Source organism: Sturnira hondurensis, unplaced genomic scaffold, assembly GCF_014824575.4.
Source record: "Sturnira hondurensis isolate 20B ecotype Veracruz unplaced genomic scaffold, ASM1482457v3 Scaffold0021143, whole genome shotgun sequence".
Taxonomy (NCBI): domain Eukaryota; kingdom Metazoa; phylum Chordata; class Mammalia; order Chiroptera; family Phyllostomidae; genus Sturnira; species Sturnira hondurensis.
Genome location: NW_028093774.1, coordinates 15,388,052 through 15,411,714, shown reverse-complemented (window position 1 = coordinate 15,411,714; position 23,663 = coordinate 15,388,052). Strand labels below are relative to the sequence as shown.

Here is a 23,663-nt window from a genome sequence, read left to right as displayed (position 1 = left end):
CCTTATGGCTTCACTACTTGCCAACCCGACATGGTTATTTCCTGGCCCGAGGCCAACATGGCATCGTACCATACTAGCTCCATCTAGGTAGGTGAGGAAGCACAGTAGACCTGTGTAAATGTGTGTGTGTTGAATTTGTGATAATGTAAGCACAAAGCCCATGGCACACCTTGCATTCTTGGCTAAAATTCCTTCCTCCTCATAAAGAAAGGAGATTATGTGATTGTTTTAGTCATTCTTTTCCTCCTGAAATGGTTTTGGGTGGGAGACAGTCTGGTTGCAGTTTAAGCTCGCCAACAGACCAAGCACCAAGGCAGGCTGCTGATACCCTCTGTGCCTGCTGGGGCTGGTCAGAAAGGGAAACAGCCACAGCCACGTGGAGAAAGGGCGTCCTTTTGCCATTAAAACTGAACTTTCTGGGCAGTGGGGGGGGGTGCGGGGCGGTGGAGGGGGGTGGTNAAATGGTTTTGGGTGGGAGACAGTCTGGTTGCAGTTTAAGCTCGCCAACAGACCAAGCACCAAGGCAGGCTGCTGATACCCTCTGTGCCTGCTGGGGCTGGTCAGAAAGGGAAACAGCCACAGCCACGTGGAGAAAGGGCGTCCTTTTGCCATTAAAACTGAACTTTCTGGGCGGGGGGCGGGGGGGGGGAGGCGGTGGAGGGGAGCAGTCAGAAGAGAAACTTCACCGTCTCCCCTTCTCATGCCCTCTATACCTGTTCTCAAGATAAACTGAGGTTACAATGGCTTCTTGAAGGTAGAGATTTCGTACCTTCTACTGAAACTCGATTAGTAAAACTCCCCTAAATCACTTCCCCGGCAAACTGCAAGCAGTGAGAACAGGAGGTGCATCTTCTAATTCAATCGACTTCCCCCCAGGCTTCCCGTACCTGGCTGATAAGCATTCATCACAGCTTCAGCCTACGGATCCTTGCTCTTCCCTCCTGCAATCTCGACTTGGCTTGGGGTTCAAAATCAAATGGCCCCTCACCGATTAAATGTGTAATACAGCATTGGTTTCACAGTGCATTTGCTGTTTTGGCCATACTATACTGATTTACAGGAATCTGACAATTGTTTTTTGAAAATTGGTGCTTTTCTAGCTTTTAAAGCGAAGAGATTTCTGGAGTCTGGTCCAATTAACTTTTTGTGTGTATGTCATCAATTAGCTTTTGGTAGCAAATTCTTTGTGCCATTACTCAATACTTTGGGTAAGAATTCTTTTTAAGAAACATGTCTTTGAATGAATGGCCAAGATGAAGGTGTAGGTAGATAAACTTTACTTCTTCACAAACCAAAAGAAGGACAACAACCAATTTAAAAACAAAAAAACTCACCAGAGCTGCCAGAAAAATCAAACTGGAGGGAAGTCTGATAACCAAAGAGTGAAAGAAGAAACATTCATTCAGACTGGTAGGAGGGGCAGAGAGGGCAGCCGGGGTGAAGGGGGCGCGCTGTAAGGTGGCAGCTGGTGGACAGGGCATTCCTCTACATTTGTCTGTGGATGAACCAGGAGGAACACCTGGGAGACAGACTGGGCAACCCAGGGTTCCAGTGCAAGGAAATAAAGCCTCAAAACCTCTGGCTATAAACACCTGTGTGGGTTGCAGTGGCAGGAGAAACTCCCAGCCTTACAGGGGAGCCCATTGGAGGGACCCACAGAGTCCTAGAATGTACACAAGCCCACCCGCCCAGGAACCAGCACTACAAGGGCCCAATTCACTTCTGCATAGTGGAGGAAGTGACTGAAAGCAGGGCAAGAGCCAAGTAAACGGTATTGCTCCCTCTCTGATCCCCTCCCCCACATACAGTGCCACAACCCAGCAACATGGGTTGTCCACCCCAGGGAATACAATACCTAAGGCTCCACCCCTTACAATATAACAGGTGCGCTGAGACAAAGAAATTTGGCCAAATGAAAGAACAGATCAAAACTCCAGAAAAAGAGCTAAGTGATGAGGTGATATCCAACCTATCATATACAGAGTTCAAAACACTGGTAATCAGGATGCTCACACAAAGGGCTGAGTATAGTTGCAAAATAGAGGAAGAAGTAAAGGCTATGCAAAGTGAAATAAAGAAAAATACACAGGGAACCAATAGCAAAGGGAAACAAACTAGAATCTAAATCAATGATTTGGAACAGAATGAAGAAATAAACATTCAACTGGAACAGAATAAAGAAACAAGAACTCAAAAAAAAAAATGAGGAGAGAAACCTCTGGGACAACTTTAAACGTCCCAACATCCAAATCAGAGGGCTGCCAGAAGGATAAGAGGAAGAGCAAGAAATTCAAAACTTATTTGAAAAATAATGAAGGAAAACTTCCCCAATCTGGTGAAAGAACTAGACATGCAAGTGTAGGATGCTCAGAGAGTACCAAAGAACTTGGATACAAGGAGAAACACACCAAGACACACTGTAATTACATTACCCAAGATTAAAGATAAGGAGAGAATCTTAAAAGCAGCAAGAGAAAATGAAACAGTTATCTACAAAGGAGTGCCCATAAGGCTATCAGGTGATTTCTCAAAAGAAACTTTACAGGCAAGAAGGAGCTGGAAAGAAGTATTCAAACTCATGAAAGGCAAAGACCTACATCCAAAATTACTCTATTCAGCAAAGCTTTCATTAAGAATGGAAGGGTAGATAACGTGTTTCCCAGATAAGGTCAAGTTCAAGCAGTTCCTCTTCACCAATGTGAAATGTTAAGGGGACTTATCTAAGAAAAAGATCAAAACTATGAACAGTAAAATGACAACAAATTCACAACTATCAACAACGGAACCTAAAAAACAAAAATAAACTAATTAAACAACTAGAACAGAAACAGAATCACAGAAATGGAGATCATATGGAGGGTTTCAGTGGGGAGGGGGAAGAATGGGGGGAAAGGTACAGAGAATAAGAAGCATAAATGGTAGGTACAAATACAAAGGAGGGGGTTAAGAATAGTATAGGAAATGTAGAAGCCAAAGAACTTATATGTATGACCCATGGACATGAACTAAGGTGGGGCGGTGAATAAGGATGGGGGGCGGGGTACAGGGCAGAGATAGATAAAGGGGAGAAAAAATGGGACAACTGTAATAGCATAATAAAAAATATATACTTTAAAAAAAGGAAAAAGAAACATGTCCTTGCCCTGACCAGTGTAATTTGGTTCGGCATCATCCTGAAAAGCAAAAGGTTACCAGGTCAACTCGAAGTCAGGGAACATCCCTAGGTCGCCATTTTGATCCTGATCAGGGAGTTTATGAGAGACAACTGATTGATGTTTCTCTCTTATATTCATGTTTCTCTCCCTCTCTTTCTCCCTCCCTTCCTCAATCTCTAGAAATAAAAAAAAAAAAAAAAAGAAACATGTCAAGACAGGCCATTACAGGCAAATTAATTAAAAAGGCACAGCCCCATGTGCTTACTGCCCTTCTTGTCCTGCTCTCCTCTTCCGCTCTCTCTGCCTCCTCCAGACCCCTCCCCTCCTCCTTTCCCTTTCTTCCTCCCTCTCTTCCCTTTATTTTCTGCCCACTATTTCCATTCTATACACTACCTTCTATTCTTCTATTCTTCCTGGGCCTTGCTTCAGTTCATAGATCCTGTCACAAAAAAACTAATCAGTCCAATCAAGGAAATTTAAAACCCAACAGAGGCCAATGTTTTGCTTCCCCAAACTATGACGTTTGGAATATTGATTTTTAAGCTAGTTATTAAGAAACCAAAGACTCAGAAAGAACCTTTGATCCTCCCCTCTTACCTGCAGAAAGGATTTCAGATGGTAAAATCTGCTTAAAGGAAGGCAGCATCACCGTTGTAAAACAAACTGAAGGTGGCAGACGGGGAAATCTAGCAAAGCTTGTTTGGCTGTGCCCCACAGTTTGTGGGTTACCCAGCAAGAATTTGATTACCACCTGTTTGCTCTTTCTGGTCCACCTGTGAATTACCTGCTTTCCCTTTGAAATTCCAACCCCTGCTCTGCTTCTTCTTTGTCCACAATGGTATATAACGCTCAACAGCCCAAAAGTAGCTTCAGATCTCTTGTTCTTATGGTGTCCTGGCCTGTATATCCTACCTAAATGTTGGACATTTTTCCCCCTGTTAACTGGTGTCATGTTAACTTGATTATTAGCCTAGCAGGAAAAACTTAGAAAGGTGCAAGAAAAGTTATTTGCTCGACCCCCACCAACCTATCTTATCACATCTGTAACCAGAACCCAGGGTTCTGGTTTTAATTTCTTTCAGCCTGTCTTGGGTATGAGGTGGGATGGTGGAAAAAAAGAAGAAAAACAGAGAAAATGGATCTTAAGATCCTCGAGAGCAGAGGCTGTGATATAGTCATCTTTGTACCCACCATTACGGGTAATGCAGTACCTTCAGCCTTTCAACAAAGGTTACTGAGTACCCCCTGTATGCCGAATCAATGATGTTTGGGGGCTTGTCTCAGAAGTGGCTCTGCCGGATCCATATCCAAATCCCTCCAGCTCTGAGAACTTTAACCCTTCACTGCCCTTTCTCGGGGGCAGGAACACCTAGGAAAAAGTCCTAAATTTTTCTTACGAGGTGGATGTCTCGCAGAGTCCTCAGTCTCATGGGCATAAGAGAAAATTGATTTAAAAAAATACAACCCAAGAAACAGATCATTAGAAAGTGTGATCAATGTATTGAAAGAAAGAACATACTTATCAGAAGACATAGCCTGGCAGTCCCAATTCTAGCCTGGGTGGGGGGTGGGGGGGTGGTCACAGTAGGCTTCCCGGAGGATGGGACACTGAGTAGGAATTAAGGGAACTGCAATTGTAAAACATTCAACAAAGCAAAGGCTTTTTCTACTTTAGACAACTGGAGTACCCCTTATTTTGTGTGGGAGAGGCGTAAAAGAAATCCCAGAAATGTCATCTGAATCTTTCATTTTACAAGTAACAGGGTTAAAATCCCCGTAGGAGCTGTACAAGGCCACGCCGGCTCCCAGCCCAGAGCTCCTGGCGGCACGCTTTGGACCACACCCCAACCACAGCAGCAGTTTCCGCGGCCAAAACACACTGAGGGGCAGTGATGACAGGGCTCTCGAGACACAAAGAATGAGGGGGACCCAAGTTCTATCACCCTGAAGCTGCCTTTTGGAACACGGAGTTTAAGATGGTTATCAAGAAACAAGACTCAGAAGGAAACTTTGACCCTCCCCGCTTTCTTGCCCAAGGGATTCAGACAGTGAAACTTGCTTCAGGAAGGAAATCTTAGGATTCCACATTAGTGTACATTGAGTTAAGTGTGGTAAACAGCTGGCTTCAGGCGGGGGCCTGTCAGCTAGATACTCACTGTATCCCACTGCTTCTGAGCTGACTAGCAAGGATTTCCTTGCTATGTGTTCAGCTCTTCCTCAACTACCTGTAAATCACGAATCCTCACTTCTGCAATCTCATACTCCATCCCCACTCCCATCCTTTTCTCCTTCATTCAAAATGTCATATACACCCAGTGCTGCCTCACTGTCTTTGGAATTTTCATGCCTATGTGAATTCCCCACGCATATGTATTATAATTTGATTTTCTCCTGTTAATCTGTCTGTTAATTTAATAGCCCAGCTAGAAGAACTTAGAAGGTGGGAGGAAAGGCATTCAATTTTTTAGCCCGCACATGATCAAGGGCGTATCCCGTATTCAAATAGTATGTAGTGGGTTGGGGATAAACAGTTTTTAAAATTAAACTTTCAATACAGTGCTGCTTCTGAAGAATGGAATAGTGTCTTCCACCATGTTTGACCAAAATACATTTGTAAACACGGGACCAAGAGTGAAGCAGGCAGACTTCCCCATCTGTGTGCAATACGAAAACAAGATGGGGAAGCGATAACAGTAAGGTGCAGCGTGGTGAGTCAACCCCAAGTGACACTGAATGCCCACTGATTTCATTCATTAGCCCAGCAAGAACTACGGGCCCTAAACTCTGATTATCACCCCAGTGGAGGTAGCCTAAGCAGCAGCCCTGAGTAAATGCCCTGAGGCTGGGCATTTTGTAAGAGTTTGTGGAGCCTCTCCTGGCAAGTTAATACCACCTAAGCAACTTTCCCCAGCAGATTCCTCGTTTTCTTTCCTCTTTTTACAAAACTGCTATACGAAGTAAAAAAAAAAACAAAAAAAAACTGCGAATACTTCCATCGCTCACTCTTGGTCAGCTGTCCTTCCTTCTCAATAGACCACATGGGTACAGAGCTGATTAGAAAAACTGGTGAATGCGGACAGGAAAACCTACATTCTGGGTCATTCTGGCACCTCCACACCTAGAAGTGATCACAGGCAATAATAATCCAAGTGCTTAACTATCACTCTGTTTGTTAAAGAATGACAGTGAGAGAGAATTTTCTGAATGCTGCCAGGAGGAGGCGTCCCTCAGAAGAGAGGCCTCAAGAGGAGAGCAGAAAGACATGCTATTGACTGTGGATGAAACCCCAACTCCTTCCCCACCCTACACCTCTTCGGGGGACAAAAGACTGGAAATGTCCCTCCAGTCAACACAAGATCTCTCTGCCTTTCCACGATTCTTAGCCTCTGCTTTGTATTGGCCTCTTTGTCTCTGCCAAGAAGTTGCTTCATTGAAACATCATAGAAAAAAGCAGTTGTCCCCCAGACAATGAACTCGCCCGCACAGGGGCACTTCCAATGTAGGCAGTGCTGGCAAAATTCTCAACCTGTTGCTATAGCAGCAGAAAGAATGTGATTTGAGCAAGCAGCTCTGTCAGATCCATATCCAAATCCCTCCAACTCTGAGAACTTTAACCCTTCACTGCCCTTTCTCAGGGGTGGGAACACCTAGGAAAAAGTCCTAATTTTTTGTTAGGAGCCGGATGTTGTACTCTGAGCATCACTCACTCATTTGTCCAATAGCTATTCATTTAGATTCTGTTATGCTGGCTCCTAGGTTTTCAGTGGAAAACAATGCAGAGCTGGTCCCTCGCACTGAGCGAGAGGAGGGGTAGGATATTAAATCATTGCTAAAATAACAATAGATTATGCAGCATGAGTGTTGTATGGGAGATACATGAGGTTTTCTGCAAAGCCATCACCAGAATGGAAACAAGCTATCCAAGAAAATCAGCTTATACATTAATTATAGCAGACCCTAGATATCTGGGGCCACTGCAATTATTTGCTTGTTTGCAATGTGTTAATTTGACAAAAATAACAATATGAATGTTGGTTCCAATCATATTAAGCCTCCTACAAAGCATTAGTTTACATGAGCTGTTTACTCAAATCAGTTACCCACATAAAATAGAAATAGCACTGTTTGTCAGAGAATGATTGCAACCAAATTGCTGAACAGTCACCCGGCAACAGAAATGGCAGGTGAGGAGGGCTCAGAAAATGCAGCAAAGAAGCACAGTCATGAGGAGGTCTTCTAAACAGTGCCCACTCCAACTTACTTCTGAAGTCAAGACAGCAACCTCAGGAAATACAGTGTAGAAATTACCTTTATTTCAGCTTACTTCCTCTAACATTGTGGTGGGGAAATCTCATTATCATCGAATGAGACTTCCTTGTTTCCCATGGAACATAAATACTAGGAGGGCAGGGTTTCTTAGGAAACTCAGTAGGTAATAATATCTTCATATGCTTTTTGCGAGACCAGGCAGTATCAACCAGATTGCAAAACAAAAGCTGAAAAACCGAGAGTACAGGTTGCTAATCTTAGCCAGCAGATGTGGCCCCAGGGAAGTTACACAACCTTTTGTACGCCGGTTTCCTCACAGGTAAATGTGATACACCACACAGTTCCCAAGGCACAGAACGACCAATAGCAATGCTGATAAATCAGTGGCCTGTAATAAAGTACTCCATTCTTTTTCTCAGTAAAACGCTGGTGAATATCTGAGAACCTCAATCATATTTTAGAACATTGGTTTCTTATCTGAACCCAAGGCACTGGCTACAAACCTTTCATAAGACAAATCAGGGAAAGGAGGCCATCAGGGAGGGATTGTCACCAAAATCTCTTTTAACCAGGGCAATGTGGGGCTAGGGTTTGGGAAACGGCCCCTGATGTTTGGACTTGACAGAAACTGGTTTCTCTTTGCCCCAGAAAGACGTCATGATAGTAAAGGAATGTTGTGTAATCTGAAGTAAAGACTCCACTCCAGTGGACACCCAAGCACAGGGGTCCATGAACTTCACTTTTTGGAGGACGGTGTAAGAATGGAAATGGAGGCATTTTGTCAAGATTCCAGTGCCATCTCTGTACCTACCAAGTGTGAGGTACTTGCTAGAATTCTCTTCCCTTTAAAATTCCATTAGACAGATCATAGTAGCAAAGAGTCTGGTGCTTTTCTATTTTACAAGGAACGGGCTGGTTCCACAGGATGGACAATTTCTGCCTCTTGGCCACTCTGGGATCCAGCTATGACTTTACCAGCTTTTCTAAACAGGAGAAAGTGGAACTGCCCCACATGTCCCTCTCCCACCATGGCTTACCTCAATGGCCTGAAATCCTCAGCCCTCTCAGCATTCATGACCTCTGCCCCATGACTTTGCAGTTCTCTCTGCAAATATAAAGTTCCCTGCCCTTTGACAATGGACTTGGCCATGTGACTTGCTTTGACCAACATGATGTTAATAGACTAACGATGTAACCAGAGCACGAAATGAGCTTGCACCTTGAGGCTTGTGCTCTTGTGTCTCTGCCGTCACCCATGAGAAGAATAAGCCGCAGCTGACAGCTGGTCCCAGAAGGAAGATGAGGGACATGTGCAGTTATAGCCACTCCGGCTTAGCCCTGCCAAGATCAGCCGGCTCTCCCCACACCAACCTGCAGGCATACGGGTTAATAAAAGCATATTGTTGTACGCCACTGAGATTTTGTGGTTGTTTGTAACATGGCATTTTTGTAGCAACAGCCAATTCACTCACTGACAGACCCACCATAGTAAAAATTCACCTGCAGTTTCAGGGTTAAAACATTGTTTGCTTTGTTTTCTTAATACATAAGTAATGGATCTCTGATTTTTCCCCCATTGGACTGTAAGGTCCTCAATGCTCAAGGTATCTTCATGAAAGCCAGACCATGTTCTAAATCCCAGGGGATATAGTGGTAAGCAACACAATTCCAGCCATCAATCTGCACCTGTGAATTTTTTCCCCTCTAGGATCAGGTCAACATGCTTTAGCCCCAAGGTGACTACAGAGTTTACTTTGACAACAGGAAGTGTACCAAGTTAGAAATGAACTCTGAACCACCTGAGTGTTGTTTGCCTAAGTAAAGAACTGGAATCATTGCATCTTTTAGTAATGGAAGGGACTGACAAGACTATTGGATTATCAGTTTTCAATCCTAGCCAATCGCCAGTACTTTCTAAATTAAAAAAGGTCTCAAAGTAATACAATCATAAGACTTGCCCCACCCCCCATAGAACCCCTCCACCAGGGATCAAATCTCATGCTGAGTTGTGCTAAGCATTTATTATGATACCAATAGACCCAAAGATGAATACAGAAGGACCATCTCCAGGTGACCACATATTTCCGTTAGTTATTGTGAGCATAACAAATCATTCTAAAGCTAGTAGCTTAAAATTATAAACGTTGGTTATTGCTCATGATTATTGCTTTGTGGATCTGGGTCAGTCTATTTGATCTCTGCTGGACTCACTCATGTCTGAGGTCAGCTGGCTGGACTAGCACTGCCTCACTCACACACATTTCTGGCGTAAGATTACTGTCACTTGGGGGTGACAAAGGTCTCTAGGCCACAGCAAGCAAGTCCAGGAGTATCCACAGGGTGACTGGGCTAGATCCCAAGGGAACAAGCAGAGGTGTGCAAGGCCTCTTAAGACCTAGGCTGGCGTCCAGTACAATGCAAACCTTTACTTCTACTCATTCTATTGATCAAAGTAAGTTACAAGGCCAAGAGCAGGTTCGGGGCAGGGGAAATAGACTCTGCCTCTTGGTAAGAGGAGCTACAAAGCCGTATCACAAAAGACTAGATTCAAGGAGGGGAATCACTGGGGCCATTTTGCAATCAATTTATTGGGACAAAAATAGCACCAGCAGCCAAATGTGATTGCTAAGTGTGGGCCGAAGTTTTCACCCTAATTTCAAAAATTTATAAAATCATCAGATTGAAGTTTCGCTGGCTACTCCTCATTTCTACTGCCTGCACAAATAATGCATCTTAGTTAATCCTCAAGATCTTGGTTTCAAGCTAAAGCAGAAGAAATCTATTTACTTTCAGCCCTGTTTAATATTATCCTTTGGGGTTTTTAAAGATGATGTGGATGACACGCCATCCTCATGAGAATTTGTTCAGGGCAGTGTCTGCGTGACACCTCTTTCTGGCTTAGGATGTGCCTACAGACGAAATGTGGCCAAATGACCATCAGGGCTACATCCCCCAAGGGGCCCACGGCATTAACACGAGGAACACCAATACATCATAAGAAAAATGGCAGGAAAAAGATAACACACAAGTCCAGTAAAAAGCCCTGAGGAGGAGGAAACTGGAGCTCACTGAAGATTAGGCTGAGGCTGATTATATTTTAGCCACCAGCTCCCTCTTCACTCCACTTGCCCACCTCACTCACCTTTGCCCCGACTGTGACTGGTAGGACAGGCACTGAAGTGACAGTGGCTGAATTCACAGCTGTTTTCCCTGACCCAGGCCCTGCTATGCAGCCTGGCTGTGGTGTAGCCACAGTTATTACAGCATCCCTACCACTAAGGTTCTGCTTTCTGGGATTTTTGCTCTTGTTTTTCAATCACCATGACCTTTTGGTTCACTGCATTTAAATTCTCTCCACACCTACTGGTGAAGTCTGGGACAGCAGGGGGTGTTAGAGAAATGAATTCCAGAAGCCAGAAAACACAGGATGGCAGAGAAGTGGCCACAGCTGGGTAGTGCCTGGTGGCTCTTTGGAAGAGATACAGAGAGTGGGAGGAGAGACCATATGCTGCTCAAAGGCAAGGTTGTCGAAAGCACACAGTTTTGCTCCAATTTGAAGGCCGGTTTTCAATCTGTTTGGTTGACCCACCGCTTGAAAGACCAAACAAAAGGGATGGATGAAAAACATAATGAAATAAAAACAAATCCTAAATTCACCTGAAGGTGCCACAAAAAAGCCAAATTTAAGAAGAAGCTGCATTCAATTTAGTTTATGAAGAAACTCTAGGAAGTTTTGAAACTGCAGAACAGGCCAGCAATAGGAAACATTGCCCACACGCCTTACTCTTCCAAACTGTATTCTACTCCTGAGTACTGCGGCTGGGAGAGAAGTGGGTTTTGCGGGGGGGTGGGGGGGGTGGGGGGGTGGTGACAATGTTTTTATGCAGTAAGGCAACAGTATGCAAAGTGCATATGCCCATGAGGGGCAGACAGTTATCAGTATTGTTAACCCCATGGATGGCTTGAAGGGGCGTCCATCTGTTTTTCAATTGTAACTGTACAAAAGCCACAAATTTAAACCTCACATATCCAGTAAAATCATAATGGCTCCCACCTCATCTCTTGCTCACTCGGCAACAAACTAAGTATTATTCGTGGATGTCTTCTAAAGAGCTGGCTGATTGAGCTGCCATCCATCTATGCTTCTGATTTATTAGCCAAAGGGAAATCTAAACTACAAGAAAGCTAACCACGAGCATTATCACCACAGGAACATTACGGTGGCAATGCTGAAGAATTGCTGATTTCAACAACCACAAAATACTGTACTTTCCTGAAACTTAGAAGAGGGGTATGGAATCTAAGAAGCAGATTTGCACCCTGCCTGTGTCCTTCATACCCTTGTTGATACACCACTTTTTAGGGCTAGTATTTATTGCTGCTCTAAAAACCCAGGTATGGTAAGTGCAGGTTACTCCTTACAGAGAATCCTTAAGTGGCCCACACAGTGGTACCCAGAAAGAACCTGTGCTGCGTCTGCAGAGATACCTGGGCATAGGCCAACCTTTCACACGTGTCAGGGGGGTGCCTCTGGTCTGGGCGATTTCTGCTGCAGTTTCTTGTACCGCTCTCCTGCAAAACTCCTTAGCTCAGCATCTCCACCTCTAATGCGAGCAGGACCTAATGCCTGTTAAAACAACAGTGTCCAAGGCAGTGTGGTAGCACAGTGTCAAATTAGTAGCACAGCACATAGCCTTATCTGGCCTACCTTTTTCTTGAACTCTCCGTAGGTATGAAAGTTTGGGCCAGGCCTGCAACCAGAGGCGGCAGTTGTATTCCTTCACATGCCCCCGCGCCATCAACGGCTTGTGTTTAGAATAAATATTGAAGTCAGAAGCCTGTTAACAATGCAGCACTTGATGACTCTGAATTAGCCTGTCCCACAGCAGTTGAGAGAGAAGGCCTTGGCACCAGCCCCGCACGCCAAACCCGCTCTCAGCCTCCTCCACGTGCCTTCCGACCCTTCGTTCAAAGAATTCTCGACACACTATACAAAGATCTGTTTTCTCTCTTACGTACCACATGAAGCCCACATTCAGCAACTGACATTTTTCTTCCCAAACTGAATTCAGTACTTCCATGTTCTTCTACATTTAATTAGAACAACTCATCTTTAAACTCTTTTATTGAAATCCCTCCCCTGGTATATTTCATTCAACACATAAATCTTTTACACAGGGTTTTCTGTTTGCCTGGTTTGTTTTGTTTTGAGACAAAACATCATCGTGGTCTATTTTAAAGCTATGGTAACAAAGTAGGCTACTTTTCAATTAGTCAGAGATGCCCACAAAATGCTCACAATCCTTAGCAGTTTTCCTTCTTCAAAACCTATTTGATAAGCAATGCAGTTTTAGGGTTCTTCCCCTACTACAGGGCCAAAAGGGTAAGTTGCACTAACCAGAGGTAATTAATTAGTACATTAAGTTTTATTTCAAGGCCAGACTATCGGTTACAAGTTCTGATAAATCCTGCTGGGAAAAGACATTTCTTTGTCTTGGGATAACTGAGAACTAACCCATCAACCAAACAAAACACCTTAAATTCTATCAGAAACTCTCCCATCCAAACACAATAGAAGAGAAAAGCCAACACAAAAGCAAATGAAATGAATGAAGTGGTCCTGCTGCTGGCAGCCCTTACCACTGGGAGTGGAGGTCCCTTCCGGACCCTCACAGGGGCGCTGGCTCCTTCTGGAGTGGGGTGAGGGTGGCGAGGGGTCCGGGGTGTGGGTGCAGGTAGAGGTATTTTCCGTGCATGCTTGAACAGGACTCACCGCCGTCTGCCTGCCTGTCTGCCACTCCGTCCTCTCGTCTGGGTGGGAAGGGCCAAGATGAAAAAAAAAAATGTGCAGGTTACTCACTGGCCTTCCCAGGCAGGCACACCCAGGAGGAGGGAGAGGCCAGGCACAGACAGGGAGATCCTTCGGAAAAAGGGCTGGAGATCTTGCTTCGATTCTTTTTGTGAATGCTTCCTGAACTTTAAACTCAGTCCGTGTAGGCATGGGTACTTTGGGGAGGCAAATAACACTTGAGTAATTAGATTCCAGGGCTTAACGCAAAGGTTACTTTGAAAAGGCAATGCTTTTTAAGCACGCACACTTTAAAACTGAACTCCGAAACTGGCCTCCACTGTGAGCATTAACACAGGCAACAGGAAGTGAGGGAAGGGGCTACCTCGGTGCAGGGGCCTGGAGCAGGCAAAGCTGGATGTGATTTAGACAATGAATTTTCTCTATCTTTTGGGCTCTGAGTTGTAAACAGGATTCTTTGCCTTGTATAAGAGGGGCATTCTTGAAATAGGTATCTGGAAATCAAGATTTTAGAAATGGACTCACATTGAAAACGAAAATGAAAAAAAAAAAAGCTTGCTACCTGATAGCCTAACCTTTGATAAATCTTAAAATGAAGGCTTTCATAAACGGAGGGATCTTTTGGTACATCGTTCTGGTAAGTGTGGGTGTTCATAAACAGAGGCATGGTGGTGCTAACACAGGAGATGGGTCAGTGGGGCTGAGAGGGCACGGAGGCCTACGAGTACCAACCAAGGACCAGGTACTCCACTCCTTTAACCCTGAAAGTGCCTTTAAAAGGGAGGTATCACTGTTTCTCTTTCACACGTAGGTGAGCACACTGAGACCCAGAGGAGAGGTAACCTGCGGAGGGCTCAGCCAGCTAGTGAATGGAAGACCCAAGAACCGGACCACAGTTTGCCCGAATCTAAGCCTCGGGAGGGTGGCACCACACTCCCAGGCGGGTCTTCCTCCATTCCTGAAGGAAATACTCACTTGCATCTAACCTAAGGCTGGGTCACCCCTTTTCTTAAATATGTATACTGTAAACTATTATGCTATAGGATATAATTTTGTAGGATAATGATATACTAGAGGTAATAAAAATGTACTGTACAGATTTCTTTACTATACCTTCTTGTGACCTTTAATGTGCTAATATATATTGGGAATCTCAGTTTAGGACTTACAGAGCGCTGTATTTCCCTCCCCAAAGCTTTCATTTCTCAGGAGATTTTTTGGGTCTGAGAGATGGGTTACTGTGCTTTGCTCCCCCACTGCTGTGTTCTCCCCAAATTCCCACATTGGTACCTTAATGCCCTATAAGGGCATTAAGGGCTCCACCCTTAAGACAACAACAATGCGATGTTGTCAGGCAGTGGGGCCTTTGAGGGGTGATTAGGTCTTAAGGGTGGAGCCCTCATGGATGGGCTTAGTGCCCCTATAAAGGAGACCCCACAGAGCTGCCCCGTCCCTTCCTCTCTGTGGGGATACGAGAAGTCTTCAGCCAGGAAGAACCCTTACCTGACCACGTTCACACCCTGATCTCAGATTTCCAGCCCCCAGAAGGATGAAAAAGAAATCTCTTGTTTATAAGCCACCTGGTCTGTGGTATTTTGTTATCACAGCATCATAGAACTAAGACACCTTCCTTTTCTGTATTTTTTTAAAGTTCTATGAATAAAAAAAATTATAACCAAAAATTTCAAACAGTATACAAGGGTATATAAAATTAAAAGCCAAAGTCTACCTATTCTCTCTAACAACCAGTTCCATTCACCAAAGGTGAACACTGTTAAAATTTCTTCTGTATCTGCTTCAGAAATTTTTTTACATATAAAGCATAATGAATACTCTTTTAAAAATAACACGACTGAGATTGCCAAAATAAGGCATTGCAGTTATACTTCACTTAAAAACACACCTAACGATGTATTTGAGATTTTCCGTGTCAGCGTACAGAATTGCTACTGGCAAGTGAGAGTGAAGAAAAGTGCAAAGGTAGTCCATGACACGCGACTGCTGCTTTGTAAAGGGGTCCTGTGCTTTGTGGCTCAACGTCGTCGGAATGAATGCCTGGCTTTCCCCTCCAGCTCCGAGTAACTGCCATACTCGGCACTCACTTATCGCATGGGGAGGATCCTGAGACCCAAACCACACCTCAGGTGGTTGTGAGGATCAGTAACAACGGTGTTGACAATGACACCTCGGCCACCACTTTTTGAACATTTCATTTACTCTGTGCCAGACACTTTTCTTATGCCTTTAATCATATTAATTTGGTAAAAGCCTTACCCTCAACAACCTTGTGAAGCGGGTGTCCTTAGCCCCACTGCAGACAGTAAGAGAGCCATCTCAGAGAGTGCACACCCAGTGTGCAGTGCCCAGTGAATGCTTGAAGTTACATCAACGTAGTAAACACCACACTGGCCACCCTGAACTCTGTCACAATGTCCTGGTCCAATTGATACTGTCAAGTGGGTCCCATTTCCCTTGAGGAATAAAGTTGTACTTGGGGGTTCTGTTTCAAAACCTCATCTTGATTTCTTATAAATTCCAGATATAATAAGACCTCGTAAAAACAAAGATTCAACAAGTATCATTTCACTTATATGTGGGTTTTAAAGAACAAAATTGAAAAATAAGCATAACAGAAACAGACTCATAGATCCAGAGATCAGACTAATGGTTGTGGAGGGTGGGAGTGGGTGGGGAGGTGCTGGGTGAAGAAGGCGCAGGGATTAAGCAGTACAAATCGATAGTTACAGAATAGTCACAGAGCTGTAGGTTACGGCAAAGGAAATACAGTCAGTAATATTGTAATAACTGTGTATGGAGCCAAGTGGGTACTGGAAATATTGGGGGACCACTTTGTGAAGTGTATGCTTGTCTGACCACTATACTGTACACCCCAAACTAATACAGAATAATAATAACCATAAACTGCAGTAGAAAATTTTTATATCATTTTTTATTAATGTTTGAATACAATTGTCTCCATTTTCCCACCACAACTTTCCCCTGCTCCTCCCACCCTCAATCCTACCCACCTTTGGCTTTGTCCATGGGTCTTTATAACATGCTCTATGACTCTTTTCCCTCTTTCTTCCATTATTTCCCTCTCTTCTCCCCTCTGCTTACTGTCAGTTTGTTCTTAATTTCAATGTCTTTCGTTATATTTTGCCTGCTTTTTCATTTTGGTGATAAAAATCGGTTCCACTTATAGGTGAGATCACATGGTAGTTTAAAACTGCCCATGGTAGTCTAAGTGCCCATTTCTAAAATCTTGCCTTTCACCAACTGGCTTATTTCACTTAGCACGATGCTCTCCAGTTCCACCCATGCTGTCTCGAAGGGCAGGAGCTCCTTTTTTCCTGCTGCATAGTATTCCATCATGTAAATGTACCACAGTTTTTTGATCCACTCATTTACTGATGGGCACTTAGGTTGCTTCCAGCACCTGGCTATTGTAAATTGTGCTACTATGAACATTGGGGTGCACGGGTTCTTTTGAATTAGTGCTTCAGGATTCTTAGAGCATAATCCCAGCAGTGGAGTGAAAATTTTGTTTAACTTACTGAAAAAACAAAACCTCTCTTAATCAGCTTCCTTTCATAGCACTGACCAGGACCTTGAGTGCTGTGTCAAATAGTGGCAGTGACTACAAATGTCATGTGAGAGAAAATACAACTAAATGTTCTTCAGTAATGACAATGTTTGCTATAGGTTTTTTAAAAAAGACTTTTAAATTTCTTTGTAAACTTTAAATTTGAGATAAAAATAAAATAAAATAGAAAAATTATGTTCTATGACTCAAAGATTTTGAGATTGGCTCCTATACTCCCTCCTTTTTTACTGATCAATGAAATCCCACCCAGAAAATATGTGGGTCTTCACTCCTAAGGGTACATATACCTTGTGACCCTCTTTCAGTCATAATTTTTAAGTATGCACAAATTTGAGCCCATTAATATCTCACAAGGGCCTCCAACATATTCTATATGTACATACAGAATATAATGTATACAAATCTGATATACTATTAATCAGTTAGAGCATCGAACATTTAATTAGAAATAGTTTTCCCTGCCTCCTCAGAGTTTATAGAGTCATTTGAGGAATGATAGGACTGACTCATTTCTCTTAGGAAAACTATCTAAGGATAATACAAATCAATACCTTCTTATTCTCTCAATATATTTTCCCGTTAAGTGCCAGAGGCCTTCAAAATCAGTCTACTGGGTTCCTCCCCCATAAAATCTCCATAGTTTGAGACATCACTCAGAGCCTTAGCTCCAGTTTGGAGTGCCCATGTTTGGACCTGCTCACCTGCTTTCGAGTGTGTGAGCTCTCTCTCTCTCTCTCCCCCCACCCTGTCACCTTCCCAAGTAAGGAAAATCTTGGAGGTGAGATAAGTCACAGAGGGGCAGAAAGAGAGAAGGAAGGAAAAAGAAAGACCCACATTTCTTTTATATAGTTACAGTTGAGTGGATACTATGCATTTTATGCTAAGGGTTAAAAAATGGGGGCCGGGGCGGGGGTGCGCAGAGAACCTAACTCCTTCCCTCCTCCAGCTTTGACTCCCTCCCCAGCAAAGTGCCTGGAATGTGGTAGGAGCTTATTCAATTGGGGGAGACTTGTCTCCTGTCCTGCCCTCTAATTTAGGATAATCTTCCTGCCCAATACACTTTCCCCCTTATTCTCACATTCACAACAACCATCAATACAGAAAGAAGTACATACCTGGCATAAATATTTCAGCCCTGCTCTGATGTCTGCACACGTTTACAAGACAAAAATGCTCTTCTGTAGTCAGGAGCAGTGATCGGGGCATCAAAGGCAGGGCTTGGGTCCCAGTTCTGCTATTTAGCCTCCAGTCAAATTACAGGTGGGATTTCCAGCCTTCTACTCTCTACTCTCTGACTGAGGATGACAGCACCTACTTCACAAGGCTCTGATTAAAGATAAACTAAAAGAAGCTTGTGGGACATTTATAAACAGCAGAGTACGGCACACATATCACGTAATGACTGATACGACTTCTAGCTCTTGAGATGTGTTGTTTGGAGCATAATTGCTTTAACAGAGAAACCAAGTTGTTTCGGTCATTCATGGTCCCCCCACCTCGGTCTACTCTGCTGCTGTTCCCAGAGTATGTCCCTCGGAACACTAACTGACGAGGTGGAGAGCACAATTCTAGTAGGAAATACCAGCTTATTTTCATGTGGACACAGACCATTCCTCCACTCCTCTTGCTTTGTCAGACCTTCTGAACTACTTCCTTTTCACATATCTATGACACTAATTTTAAGTATTTGGTTATGGAATATTTCAAATGTATATAAAAGTGGGAGGAGGGTGTAACAAAACTCCACGTATACATCACCAGCTTCAACAATGATCAATCCAACCAAACCCCGTTTCACCTCTATCCCTTCCCACTCTGGGACACAATGAGGCAAAGCTCAGCATCGTATCATTTTATCCATAAACATTTCTGCATGTATTGTTAAAGGGTAAATAGGCAAAACCAAAATGTTATTCCATCCCCAAGTGAACTGTAATTATTTATTATCCAATATCCGATCCGCATAAAATTTTCTCCAAATGCCTCAAGGATTTCTTTTGCACTTTATTTAAATCAATCCTGTAATTAATTGATACATGTCTCCTTTTAATCTAAAGTTCCTTTTTCCAGCTTTATTTTTTCCTTGCAATTTATTTGTTAATAATTTGATTCTTTTGTCATATAGACTGCCCCACAATCCACATTTTGGTGACGTGATTTACTAGGAATTCATAGTTAGATCCAGAGGTTTGATCAAATTCAGATCTGATTTTTGATAGAACAGTTAGTCGATGGTGGTCTTCCATCAGGAGGAAACTCATACTTGATTACCGCTGGTTTTCTGCACCTAGCAGCCAACCGAGAATCAGTTCCTAGGCATTATTCCATCAGGACTGGGAAATGGTGATTTTCTCCCATTACTTCTTCATTTATTAATCAGGATGCTATTATTATTAAAGGTTTATATTTGCCTAATTGAAAGCATGTATTTTCCACTGATGTTTTTGGCCACAAGGTGTTATGTTCAATGACGGATCTATCAGTTCCTTTCTATCTACATATCCCATTAAAATCTACTATACTGAAAAGATTATTTCACTTAAAAAAAAAAACCCATCCAGGTTGACGTGGCTCAGTGCATAGAGCACTGGGCTGCGAACTGAAAGGTTGCCATTGGCTCCCAGTCAGGGCACATGCCTGGGCTGTGTGCCAGGCCCCCGGTTGGGGCTATCCGAGAAGCAACCGATCAACGTATCTCTGGCACATCAATTTTCTTCTCCCTTCCTTCCCTCCTCTCTAAAAATAAATAAATTAATTAATTAAAAAAAATAAACAAACAACAACAACAACAAGCTATGCGCTGGCTGGTGTGGCTCAGTGGGTTGGGCAGTGTCCCACTAGCCAAAAGTTTACGAGCGCAATTCCCAGTCAGGGCTCATACCTAGGTTGCAGGTGTGATCCCTAGTCAAGGCACGGGCAAGCGGCAACAGATCAACGTTTCTACTGCACGTGGATGTTTCTCTCCCTCTTTTTTCCCCTCCCTTCCCATCTCTCTAAAAATAAATAAATAAAATCTTTTAAAAAAGTACTTCATTAGATTTCTGGGGGAAAAACTAAGAAACATTATTCAGCATTACCTTCAATCAAAGGGTAAGCCAGACTGGCCCACAGGATATCATTCAGATTGAACCTTGATCCTGTCACTTGTGAGCTCTGTGACTTTGGGCAAACTTTTTAACATTCTTTTTTTAAAAAAGATTTTATTTATTTATCTTTAGAGAGGATGGAAAGGAGGGAAGGAGAGAAGGAGAGAAATATCAATGTATGGTTGCCTCTCGTGAGTCCCCTGCTGGGAACTGGCCTGCAACCCAGGCATGTGCCCTGACTGGGAATCGAACCGTGATTGTGTGGTTCGCAGGCCTGCGCTCAATCCACTGAGCTACACCAGCCAGGAAACTTTTTAACATTCTTACCCCCAGTTTTCTCATCTATAAAATGAGAATAATGATACCTACCTAATGGTTTTGTAAGGATTCATGATTAAGTATGCAAAGAGCCTGTTCCAGTGTCCAAAACAAATAGTAGATTTTCAATCAATTAGCAGTTAATACTAGTTTCACCATTCTTTCCCCCACACCTAGTACAGTGTCTGGCAAAGAGCAATTGCTCAATTAATGTAAGGTGAATAAATACGAGTCCTTCCTATTAGCTTTACTTTGTCCTAAACTAATGATGGTTTTAATATTTCAAGATGCCGGGGATATAAAAATAAACAAAACAAGTCTGTGCTCATAAATTCACATGTAGACATATGTAGGAATTAAAAAGCTAATTATTTGCTCCAAGTTAATTATCCCAGTTGGCTATTCTGCAAATAAGTACTGAACTAGGATGTGAATCCTAGGACTGGGCTCTAAATCCAATCACTGGTGTCCTTACAGGAAGGGATGGGGGACCCAGGGAGGAACACAGAGTGACAACAGAATCAGAGATTGGAGGTACGCTGCCATAAGCCAAGAAATGCCAAGGATTGCCAGGAAGTGCCAGAAACTAGAAGAGGAAAGGGTGGATTCTTCCCTACTGCCTTTTGAGGGAGCATGGCCCTGCTGACATACTAACGTAGGATCTCTAGCCTCCAAAATATGAGAGAATAAATTTCTCTTGTTTTAGGCCATCCAGCTTGTGGTAACTTATTACAGCAACCCTAAGAAACTAATAATCCAGTGAACCCAGACCAAAGGTATGGACCCATCAGCCTTCCAGTGGCTTATTCATTTGATGGGAAAGAAAGAAAAGGTGGAGGGAATCCTAGACAGGAGAAGCTGAATCAGTGTTCACTCGTCTGACATCAGCTAGGCCTGGGACTGACTCTTCCAAGCTGTTCAAGTCTCAACAGGTAAGTAAGCCTGCTTTACCTGAAAAGCAGGTAAGCAGAAAGCACGGACTTGTTTGGCAGTGACGCTTTTAGAATGAGAATGCTCTCTGGGGAGTTTGACGGGGGTGGGAGTGGAGGAGGAGGCACACGAACATCCTCTTCCACGGGCGTAAAGGAGAAACTTTCACACAGGCCACACATGGTCGGGGAAGCAGCCCATCCTAGGCACCTACTCTGTCTTCTTACTGTGTCTCAGGAAGGCTCAGTGGTCTACTGGAGGTGCTTCTAAGCACTGCCCTAGCTGCCTCGCCATGCTGGGCCTACACCCCCCTCACACTGGGATGAGTCGCGGCAGTAATGCAGGAGAGCACCTGGGGTGCAGGAGGTGCTGACGTGGCCCCCTTCATAAAGCCATTGTCTGGACACTTCTAACAGTGACCAGTGCGGCTGGTTATTCACATTCACTGAGTCCCTCTGTGTCCCTGGGCTAACACTGGAGAATGAGCTACAGTCTTTGATTAACTTAACTGTGTTAGGGATGTGTGACTAGACATGGCTGCTTTTTTCCCCTTAAAATGACTTTTAATGTTACAATAATGTTTTATAATGAAATGCTAAAATTAAAATTCTGACAATCTTTTTAAAGATGTGGGAAAGGCCACCACATGTATTTGTTTACTGATTTGTTCGTTTTATTTTTTCCCCCACTGTGTAACCCACTTCAGTGCCTGCAGCGTTCGGGCAGAGGCTACAGTTGGCTCTGGCGTGGAGCACTATGAGAGACCCAGGGGGACGGCCCTGCCATGAGCTGCATTTATTTTAGTAGAACAACACTGCTCAATCCGTCAGCAAGGCGCAGCACTAGGCCCCCAGGGAGGCAGCGCCTGCCGCCTCATCCACCCCCACTGCACTGCAAACATGGGGTTGGTCCGGAGCACAGGATTTAGCACTTAATTGGTGACTAATTATTTCAGGTATGCTAGTTTTATTTTCCCAGATTAGCTCCCTCAGGGCAGGAATTACCTCCTTTCACAGCACCTGTTAGACCCCACTCCAAAACCCACCATGCCCTGGTGCCTGACATACAGAACTAAGCAACAGACTCTTCTCTGCCTTTCTGGAAAACGAGCCACAACAAGCTGCCTAGTGGTAATGCCAGGGCAAGGAAAGAAGCAGGAGAAACTGTGACTAAGAGTCCTGCTCGCATTTAGGGCCTTTCTAATCATTTCCTATTGGTGCGCCCTGAAACGGCACCACTGAGATCACAGGGCAAAACACACCAGTGGGCCTAAGACCCACGCATGAGGCCCCAGCACCCGGAAGCACACGTGCACGGCATGTGCACTGGCACGTGTACGCCACCCGACGGCTGAGGCAAATAAAAGCCTTCTTTGTGGTGTTTCCAATGTTATTGTCCCTTCCTGACTGCTGCAGATGCTTTGGATGCTTGCTGGAAGCAACAAGAATCTGGCCCCCTAGGTCTCTGGAAATGTGGACAGACACTGTGCTGTGCCAGGAACTGTGTCAGGCACTGGGCTGAGTTCCTTCCAGCTGCTCTTTCCCTTGCTCCATTCAGAGGCCCTACCAGGCAGTGCTAACCCTGTCCAGGGGCTGGGAAACTGCTCCGAAAGGGCAGAACTGGGAGTGGATCTCAGGTGTTGGTGCCTCCAGCCCAGATTTTCGCCATGACCACAGTTCAATACAACTGGGAGGGCGGAGAGAGAGATCAAGCCAAACTGTTAGCTCTTAGCCATCTTCCCCCCCCTGCCTGCAGCCACTGATCACCAATATAAGCAATGAATTTAGACCCAAGACCCTCACATGATTCCACAGAGCTGGCCTCTCCACATACCTCTGGCCTTGAACAGATGAGAAAGAGAACCCCCTCGAGGCCACGCCAAACTAGGGTTCAAAGCTGCATGTTCCCTCCTCTCCAAGCAGAGCAGGTAATGGAGGTGAGAGCCCCAGACCCCACACAAAAGGCCCCAAGGAGTCCACGGCCTAGCCTCCTTCCCTCCGGCCAGGCCACGGTGGGGAAGAGAAGGGAGGCCCACCCTTCTGCATTCCTCTACCGTGTGCAGAAAACTGGCCTGTCACCTTCCCAGGGAGCACACTCCATGGCTGTCTGTCTGAGACTCATTGTTCTTCTCAAGAAACACAGCAGATCCTCCTTGGAAACCAAAGGTCGGCAATAAAATGGGTAATAAAGATGTATAGGAGTTATAGCCCGCCTAGGGATTTCTCCCAGCCCATAGGCCTGTCAAAACCAAACTCCTAAAACCAACCAACCAAGAAACAAAAACCCAAATTTTTCCATGTCACCAGAAGGAGGGGGAAGGGTGGGTTGGTGGAGGTTACCCTCTCAAGGTGAGGCTGTCACAGGCGGCACCTCCCAGGTCTCTAAATTATAGGCCTATCTGCCTGATACCATCTATTAGCAAAGGAGGATATCTAGCTTGTTTTGCAGATTTGGGATGATTTTGAAAGCAGATGCATTCACGTACTCTA

At 44.2% G+C, this 23,663-nt stretch overlaps 1 protein-coding gene across 2 annotated transcripts in view; it reads right to left on the bottom strand.

The window, feature by feature from the left end:
• The window catches only part of STON2 (stonin 2), a 126,323-nt gene that overhangs the window by 37,051 nt on the left and 65,609 nt on the right, over positions 1–23,663 (bottom strand). Inside the window, exon 5 of one of the 2 annotated variants that reach the window (XM_037031182.1) lies at positions 13,065–13,235. The exons of the other annotated variant lie outside the window; for it this stretch is intronic. Coding sequence (XP_036887077.1) covers positions 13,065–13,235 — 171 coding nt within the window. The remainder of the gene's footprint in view (positions 1–13,064; positions 13,236–23,663) is intronic. 2 annotated transcript variants of the gene reach the window in all.